General features: G+C 37.5%; 1 protein-coding gene across 3 annotated transcripts in view; it reads right to left on the bottom strand.

The window, feature by feature from the left end:
• Positions 1–290: 290 nt before the first annotated feature.
• The window catches only part of Lis-1 (LisH and WD40 domain-containing Lis-1), a 58,068-nt gene continuing 48,314 nt past the window's right edge, over positions 291–10,044 (bottom strand). For all 3 annotated transcript variants that reach the window (XM_068381722.1, XM_068381723.1, XM_068381724.1), the window contains 2 exons: positions 5,201–5,396; positions 291–5,049 (listed from right to left, as the gene is read on the bottom strand). In XM_068381722.1, the coding sequence (XP_068237823.1) occupies positions 4,976–5,049; positions 5,201–5,396 (270 nt within the window). In that variant the 3' untranslated portion in view covers positions 291–4,975. The remainder of the gene's footprint in view (positions 5,050–5,200; positions 5,397–10,044) is intronic.

The following is a 10,044-nucleotide window of genomic DNA, read 5'->3' as shown; positions in this document are numbered from 1 at the left end:
TGATGTCGGCGACCCCCCAAAATTGGGGGAAGTCCCTTGGTATATGTATGTATGAAAAAAATAAGTATGATAATACTCTGCCACGAATCAATAAAATGTTGCTAACCTCAATCTTTATAAAAAAAAAATAAATAAATAAATTGATAAACCATCACCTTCAAATGTTTTCTTCCCTGCAATGGTATCCCCACAGCAAGTGACTATCTGCAAATAGACTATCTGCAAATAAACAGGCACGTTGGTAACATAATAAAGCAAAACAAGCATAAATTGGATATAAAAAAAGGGGAGGTGTACACTGAATTTATTCGCAGATACTTACGTTTACAGAATAAATGTACAGAGGAGAAAGGATTTTTATATACAGACTCGATAGCTATAAACTCAATACAAAGCATCTAAGCCCTTGAAATAAAAAAAAAATAAAAGCATTTTCAATATGCTAAAAACTTGCTTTAAATTTGAGCTGCCTTGATGGTAAACAAATTCCAATAACCTTTAAAACCAAATTATGAATGATACATTTAGATACCAGACTTTTGAAATATTAAAATATTCATGCTCTTCTACAAAACATTCAATAAATTGTAATACCAATTACGAAAATAATTATCTAATCTCTCCTATCGTCACACGAGGAGATAAAAATAAACATGCACATAAACATGAAAAAAAACACAAGCAAAAAAGCTGCGAAAACAATTCATTTCTGCCATGCAAATTTCTCAACATTAAATAAAAATCTCTTGGCTTTTCCAAATAGGTTCTGGTTTTGTCCTCTTGAAGAGGGCAGGGGGCAAATTGTTCAGCAAGATCACCAAAACATCAAATATTGAGGAAACAACACAAACATCAATGACTTGAATAACATCTGGCTACAAAACCCATGACCACTGAATGACATCACTAATCCGTCAATGCTAAATTGGATCACTAAAAGACTGTTTTGAACATCAATTTTAATGAGTATATGAGAAATTTAGTTCACTTTTTATACACAATGGCTAACCAAAAAACAATTTCAGCTTTGGTGTGCTTTTATCAGGGTGCCTGTACATATTCAGGGTGAGACGTCTCTCTAACCTAGCAAGAGCAGAAGCCCTGAACACCTGAAAACTGAAGTGAACTAAAGAGAAGATCAGTGCCTGAAATCGCTTGGAGGATGTGATGACTCTTTCCTCTTGTGAATATTATACAAGCGTTTCAGTTTGCTATATGCTGCTGAAAAACGAGACTACCAATCAAGGAGAAAAAAATAAATAAATAAAAGATGATGATGCAACATGATCTGCTTAAATGAGCATATTTATAATCTTAACAACCTTTCATTAAACTTTTCATTGTTGGTCTCCAGTGATGCGTGAAGTTTTGAGTGCTCGAATGTGCTCCTGGGTGCAAATCATGTCACTCAAATATCTATAAAATTTACTATTATATTATGTATATATATTTATATATATAAAGTCTATTGTCAAAGCCTATCAATAACTTGCTTGGCTAGTAATCTACTCAAACTGAAATTCTGGTAGAGGTGATTTCAAGTCAGTCTGTTTGCTCAGTCATATTTTAATCAATTTCTTCTCAATCGGAACATTTGCCAAATTTTTCCTTTAAATGCACATTATCTGCTCACTACTACAAACAATATTTTGAAAGACAAGATTGGTTTATGTTCTTTTAGCAATCTGCATTTAATTTACTTTACTGGATAATTTGAGTTCAAAATACAGTACAGTAATTATAAAATATTACTTCAACTAAACAGAAGTACAGTACAGTATGCATATACTTATATAAGTATAACATGTATACATATGCATATACATGCACACTGTCACCTAAAATCTTTTTATCCGTACTCAAAACCATAGGTCTTAGCACACTCGGTTATGGAAACAAAAGGTACATGGATTCACTGATTATTATCGTCAAAGTTATTATTGGAGTACTGAACATCAAAGATACGTTATTAGTGTGTGTATGTGACTATATGGTGACAAAAGTTAGGTTAGTTATGTCATACATTAAATTAGAGTTGTCAGCAAGCATTACCTTTCAGGATCAGACAAATTTATGGCCAAGCAAGATTTTTAGCACTTAATGACTAAATATAAAGATTTATGTTTATCCTACTACTGTAGTTGAAGTCACTCTCTACCTTAAAGGGCAGACCACTCAAGTCTGCCATTTACTATGGAATGTATCAGGACTTAAAAGCGGCAACTAATGTAATGGTGTGAGGCAAAGTCTGCTTCATGAAAGACAATGTTGCTGGACACTGTGTTACACAAGTCCATTCCATTTTTAGCTTAAAAGGAAATTGGACTCAAAGAAGTATCATATCTTTTACAAACTTGGGTTTCAGGCAAGGAGTAGGGTTACACTTGTCCTACCTTGCTGTCACTAAGTACACAACTGTGTTATGAGAAAGCATCAACTGAACCATGCCCCAATGCAATCTGGCAGCTTCTTTTTTTTCTTAACCACTCTATTTCAATAAATGTATGCAACTGTCACTCCATCATGTGAAATAAATATTATATTGATTTAAAAAAAAAATTGACATTTGCACCAAAAATGCACTTACAATCTATTTGGCTACGCGCTAGAGAGAGGAGCGGGAGTTGAATGACAAACAACACTCAGCAGGCATCTGATGACTAAAGCAGCATATACTTGACAAAAAGTTATGACTGCCACTAATACAATGTTAAACAGTTTATTCATTCTTTAAAACTTCAGATCTATCAATGGAGGTGTATGAGAGAGTAGTAACGTAATTCATGTTGAACGTATGATTGTAGTGTTAACCGCTACATGCATAACAAGTGTTTGATGTCTTGGGAAATGAATCTCTACAATATTATGCGCCTACAGTTTAAAATTCTTTGTGGCAGCCACTATTTGAAGTTGTCAAATATAGGAGAGTCAGCATCATATGAACTAATGTTCCACAGCGCTGGAACTTCAAGTACCAGCTTGTGGAACACACTGATCCCTTACTGGTAATGCAGGTGAAAGCTTCTTCCAGGATAGGCTTGGTCACTTCAAGTGCTGCTAACACTGGCATTATTCCATTACCAAGGTAAATAGACTAACCCTGCCGTTACCTGCGGAGGTGACGGTTTTACACCTATCGATCTAATTCCAGCTTAGCATTAACAACTGAATCAAAAAGATAAAAATGCCACGATGCTCTTTACAGCAGACAGCATTGTTAAATAGTACAAAAATACAAAAAATATACTAAAGCTCTGTAAATGTAAGGACTATAAAAGGTAATCACAGTATGTCAGTAATAAAGGCACCCTTTGTGCCTAAGAATTCAATAATTGACTGCTTATGATCTGTAAGATCATAAAACACAAACAGTAACAGAGAATGAGGGAAAGAAAAAAAAGTACAGAGTCAGGCATAAAAAATGTAAAATAAAAAAAAAGTTTAGCTGGACATGAGACACAACCAAAGTAATAGATACCAATCTGCCTGAAATGCAACAACCAGTTTCAATGCAAGAAAAGATTCAACAGGTTCTAAAATCGAGACGTAGCACAAGCAACTCTCATAACGGATGAAATTTTGTTATTGTCCAGTCATGTCCATTGCGGAAAATGCGTATTTGCCACTCCATTGATCAAAAGAACAATGGACAGTCACCTGATGCTTTGCACACTTGAACCCAGTGTAAAGAGTAAAGTGAAAAAGCACCTGGTATTGAACAATAGTTATCAACCATACTGGTCCCCCTAAAGATTCGAGCCTAACCAAGGGTGGTGTCACACAAAAGGGGGTGACCTCCACCGTATATTCCTGCACTTTTACTGGAGGTCACTCAGCAGAAACACTGTAGCACCAGACCACCTGTACAAGCCTCTCCTGTACTCCAGGGTTCTCAGTTTTATTTAATTTTCAAGCATGCTGTCCCTGAACAAAACCAATAGGCTTCTGGAAAGTTCTGTGACAAAAGTCCGGAAAAAATCTAATTTGAACTCCAGGATGACATAAATGAGGAACTTTGAACATCTCCTTCATAGTAGCTGTTTCTTTTTTAAACTTTTCACTTTAATTACAGCCTATTGACTTCCTTCAGGTGATACACAACATACTAATGAATGTACATGCAGCAAAATGGGCAATGCCCATTGCGGCCTATGTATTTCCTTGCCCTCCACTTTCTAATATCATAGTTGTTTTATAGTCAACTATCTGCTCCTAATTATTTACAGTCTTAAATGGTTCCATGGTCAGCCAAGTTCTATTCCGAACACCTGGGAATGAATTGTCACTCGCGACACCTGCTCTGAAGATGCAAGTCAGCTTATTTTAGTGAAGATATCCACTGGTTTTGAAGACACTTTTTTTCTCTTCTTTGGCATAAAAAAAAATCAAATATCACTATTTCTGACAATGCACCCCCAACCTTCCAACCCTCTCTGCAGCTCACTGCCTCGGCTGTCACATGCGTGCCATACAAAAGCTTCTATACACAGGTGTTCAATACCCACCCTTTTACACACCCTCGAGCTTCAACTTCAAGTAACCACGCCCTAACTGCCACCAAGAGAGTGGTGCACAATGAAGGTGCCGCTCTTGTCACACTCACAGTATTAATATTAATAAATTAAAGTAATAAATTACTGGGAGGGCTCCCTTCTAACACGGTAGTGATTGTGCCACGCACCTCTTACTGCATACTGGTCTGGTTTCTTTCAACACGGACTACCTAAAGGTTTATTGCAGAGATGAAAATATGAATGTGTCCATATCAATTTTTAGGGACAGACATTGTTTACAGATATCGATGAGAAAACTACCTGATAATATCCAAGATAGACTATAAATATGACAACACAAGAGACGGTAGAAAGTAGCCTCAGCATTGTGTGTGTTGACTGTAGAATGCAGTAGGGCGATGGGTTGACTACCAAGTTCAAAGGGAGATGGGTGGGTATGGCTTGTCTTCATACCCAGAAACCTAACGACACTCCCAAACCTTAATGGTTTGATCAACACTCCCCGTAATCACAAATGGCGCACTTCGGTGCATATCTGAAAAAAAAAGAAAATACAAAACTGAAACACTTCCTTTATCCCTTTCAATTTTATATAATCTATATTTGGCTAAGAAGATTCACCTTTCATTTTTATTTTTCCTTTGTGAAAAAGATAGGGGCACACCCCTTGAATGACAAATACTCACCTAATGAAGTACAGAAATGTGAGTGAGCATCAAGGGTTTTTTGGCAACGTTTGTTCTTAATGTCCCATATCCGAACTGTTTTGTCATCAGAGGCAGAGAGAATATACTTGCCCCCCGGGTGTACTAAAAGGCCACGTACCCAGTTATCATGGCCAACAAGAGTGAAGAGACATAGACCAACGCCTACATCCCAGACCTGCAAATCAAAGTAACCTGGTATTCCACATTTCAACGCTTATCACATAATTATGAAAATATCACAAACCTTATAAGTATAGTAATTTGTATTTTCCCTAACTATACAAACACCAGTCCTTTCATATGAGCAAACTTTCCGCAAAGCTAGAAGTGGCTGTTAAAACATAACGAGGTGCACTAGATAGCAGGTGGAGGTCAAGTGCAGCCCATCTGAGAGACCACAAAGCTCCCACTTACATTAAACTTCAGAGGCGGGATGTGTAACTTGAGGGGGCCAGCCTGTAAGTCAATGTACTGGGGTATAGGAAGAAAAACGAAAAATCATATCCAATACCCTGCATAAATTTTTTCAAGTTCAGAGTACAGTACAGTATTACAATTTTTCCCCCAGTATATCTCTTGAAGGTTTGTCCTGGAGTAAAATATGTCCTTTGAAGATTATAAACAGGACAATTGACTAATATCTTTAATATTCATTGTCACTTGACCGGTATTACAGAGAGGGCCCTGCCTCATTTCCCCACTTTTCATTAACTGTGGGTTGCATGTATATAGCCAATACACAGTCTAGTTAAAATGAAGTCATCCTTCCTACTTGTAGAATTACAAGATGACCAATTATCCACCAAAGGGTGGATTTGTTTCAATTTTGTATTGGTGGTTAGTTCAGACCATCGAGCCTGCCACTTATTCTTACAACGAAAATGTAAGGAATACTTATAGGCGATGGGTTAAGTAGCCCTGAAGCTTCCTTAGCTGCTTTATTTACTCGTTCATTCCCATCCACCCCAACGTGGGCAGGAACCCAATAAAAGTGAACACTGATATTCTCCCTAGACTGCAGAAGTACTAACCAGTCCTCCACTTCTTGTACTAGATGATGGCCTGGCATAATTTGTTTAATTGAGGGTAAAACACTATTGGAATCTGTAAAAATTGTATAAAAACTATTTTGATCCCCATTTTTTTTTCTTAAATATATCAAGACTGTGAGAAATACTGCATACATCTCAGCAGTAAATGCTGAACAAGAAGTTGGAAGTTTCTCTCTAACAACAATATCCCTCACCACAACTGCACTTCCAACTACTACATTCGATTTGTAATTATCCGTAAAAACATGTTCCCCATGATGCTGAGCAGCAAGATTTAAACTCATTTTTTATTACCTACTGGGTGAGGTATTTTTCCCTCCTACCATAAAACATACTTTAACAGGTGGATTACACCAAGGGGAAGAATTGGGATATCCTACCTCTGCTATCTGTACTGTTAACAAACCTACTTCTCTGGCATAATTTTTCAGCTGTACTTCCAAAGGCTTGGACACACTGGATCGGTCTAGAGCTCGATCTAAAGGAGCCCTAACATATTTACTATTAGGATTGTTCCTCAAAGCGAGGGACCTAGCTAAAAACCTCAAACTCGACTCCTCTCTGCGGGGGACCTAGCTAAAAACCTCAAACTCGACTCCTCTCTGCGGATGGAAAGGGGAAGCATGCAAGAATCCACATACTGCACAGACTATCATTGGGATATGTTTTGTATGCACCAGTGCAGATGCACAGCCCCATATTGTGATCAACAACTTTTTCAAGTAAAGTCTTAGGAGCTGACCCATAAATTTGACATGCATAGCCTAACTTGCTCAGACAAAAAAAATTTATAAATTCTAAACAAAGTTGTTCTATTAGCACCCCAAACAAAATGTGTTACAACTTTCAAGATGTTCAGTGACTTTAACCCTGATGGACAGGTCTTTTATTTGAGGACCAAAGGTAATTTTCTTGTCAAAAATAACCCCCCAAAGAAACTTGACATTATCTTCATATGGCAAAATACACCCTTAAAGGTTGGGGATTTCTTCTCTTTTACAAGTACAACAAAAAAAAAATGGCTTTGGTCCTCCAAGTTGAGAACATAAATCCCCGAGAAATTGCCCATGCAGAAGCAGCATTTACGGCAATTTGAATCTTCTGGCATGCTTGTAGTCAAGATGATCCACGGCAATAAATTGCCAAATTATCCACAAATAGTGACCCTTGTATGCCAGGAGGTAGGCGACTCATAAAACTATTTATAGCAATAGCAAATAAGGTCACACTCGGTATGCTGCCTTGGGGAACACCACCTTGCATGTAGGATTAAGATCGTTCTGACCTTACTCTTACTTTAATTGAGCAGTTTGATAAAAAATTTTCAATAAAAGAAAACATGTCCTCCTATACCACACGAGGCCAAAAGCTTTAATATAATACCGCCCTTCAAAGTGGTGTCATACGTGTTTTCGAGGTAAAAAAAAAAAGGGCACCCACCACCTGATTTTGGTTAGAAAAGTCATTTGAAATTTCCTGATAACATCAGCAAAGGGTCTAGAGTACTTCAGTACTTCCTAAACCAAACTGCCTGTTTGATAAAAGGTTTTATTCTAGATATGGTCTAGAGTAATTCGGTACTTCCTAAAACCAAACTGCCTGTTTGATAAAAGGTTTTATTCTGGATACCACACAAGTTTGCTGTTGACCATTCTCTCAAAATAGTTTGCATATGCAACTAGTCAAAGCTATAGGCCTATAATTAGAAAGCAGTTCTGGGTCTTTACCAGACTTGTGACAGGTGTATTGGAAGCCCATAGACCATTTACGGTTTTTAATAACAATTCCTTAGTATCCACTGGGAGATGTAAAATCATTTCATATTAGATGCCATCCTCACCTGGGGCAGAAGACAATCTAGAGATAGCATTTTGCATCTCCTCCAAACCAAAAGGTAAGCTTCAGTAACGGAAGAAGCAGGAGGAACAACAGATGTTGCTCTAATTTGAAATGCTGGGGAATAATTGTCACCACTAGATACATGAGTGAAGTGCTTAGCAAGTACCTCTGTTACATCTTCGGGGTCAGTTATATGTCTATTTACCAAAGGCCTAGGTCGTTCTCAAGTACCTTCTGAAGCATGTTCAGATCAATTTCCTTGCATTGGCACATTCTTTAGTCGACCAAGGAACTACAGTGATGATGTAAATCTCATATTTTAGGTATAACTTGCTAACTTTATTAGCAATAACATTTGAAAGCTGTTAATAAGCATGCACCGGAGATGTAAAGTCAACATACTCTCTATCGGTGTGTGTACAGTTCTCATAAAATGCCCAGTCTCTCTCATTTATCTTCCATTTTGATAGGAACGGAGAAGGAAGTTTGTGGGCATTAATTGCCAATGGTTATTGCCATGTGGGTGTTGACTGACCGACCAAAGGTAATCCAATCGAATGGATAGGGAACAGATTGACAAATCAACGGCTGCTGTAGAGTTGTGGAATACATCTTAGCTAGTTGGAGAGCCATCATTCATTAGTATTAGATTATTGTTATAATTAATTCAACAAGATTACCCCATCTATCTACAGATTTCCACCCCATAAAGTAGGCTTTGCATTAAAATCACCAATTAAAATAAAAGGGCCAGGGAGCTGATTGATCAGGTCTTGGAGGCCAAAAAGTCTAAGGCTTCTTGGATTCCTAGCGTGGTCTAAGATTGAAACTCTAAAGAGGGTTTGAGATATAGTGAGCATAGAGTAATTTTTCCCACGATGTGTTCTAACTGCCCATAGCTGTATTGGTGTACTGCAGGGGATGGTTTCAAATTTGACAGACTTGTGAATAATAAAAACTATGCCACCTTGAGCTCTTGCAGCTTGCAAGGGGCTATCTATAAAAATGATAATCGAGTCCAAGATTAAATGGTTTGTCACTGATCTTGGTTTTCTGAAGACAAATTATCTTTGCATCCAAGTCCTTGGTTAAAATTTTATTTGATCAATACTAGTATTTAGACCTCTGCAGTTCTACTGGATAATGGACGTTATCTTTTATTATTATTTTTCTTCGACTCATTTGTCTTCTAGGATTTCTCAGATGAAGCTAGGTAAGGCCTTGAGATGGAAGGTTTTATTATGGCACCGCTCTTCTTATTTCTGTTATCTATATATAAGCCAGCCTTACGACCATAAGCAGGAAGGCACTTCCTGGTGAATATGAAAGTGAGGACGAGAGGGACCTTTTCTTCTTTAGAAGCTCTTGTTTCCCAATCTCCATTAAGTCAGGTAGAGATTCTGCCCGAGACAACACTTTTGAGGTGAAGGGAGCAATACTGACTTCCTTATTTTTTGTATACAATATCACAAATTATTAGTAATTTGTATTTTTCCTAACATACTTACCGAGAACTACTTTCTTAGGAGTTACCTGGAACCTCCTCTCAACCGACCAGAGTTTTGTGTAGTTTACCCTACTCCCGTTTTCTGTAAAGGGAGCAATACTGACTTAATTATTTTTTGTATACAATATTTGTATTAGCATGCAAGGTCACTTTTGCAACCATTTACTGACCTAAGACAAGAAATGCCAAAACTTCTTCCCGTTAGAAATAATAGCACAAACGCGATGTCAAGTCTGGATAATCGTCAAAGTTTTCAGAGAGGTTATGTGAAGTCACCTGCTTTGAAAAAATACGGAGATGAGTGGGAAGGTCATGTTTTTGTTCGTTGAAAAGCAGGTGACATTCTTTGAATTGAATGTTACAACCACTGAAGTGTGACGAGTCCAAGCACATGGTGTTCTTTCACACGGAGGCAGCTGGCATGG

Source organism: Palaemon carinicauda, chromosome 10, assembly GCF_036898095.1.
Source record: "Palaemon carinicauda isolate YSFRI2023 chromosome 10, ASM3689809v2, whole genome shotgun sequence".
In the NCBI taxonomy this organism is placed as follows: domain Eukaryota; kingdom Metazoa; phylum Arthropoda; class Malacostraca; order Decapoda; family Palaemonidae; genus Palaemon; species Palaemon carinicauda.
The sequence above is the reverse complement of the archived record's forward strand: the minus strand, read 5'-3'. Positions and strand labels throughout refer to the sequence as shown.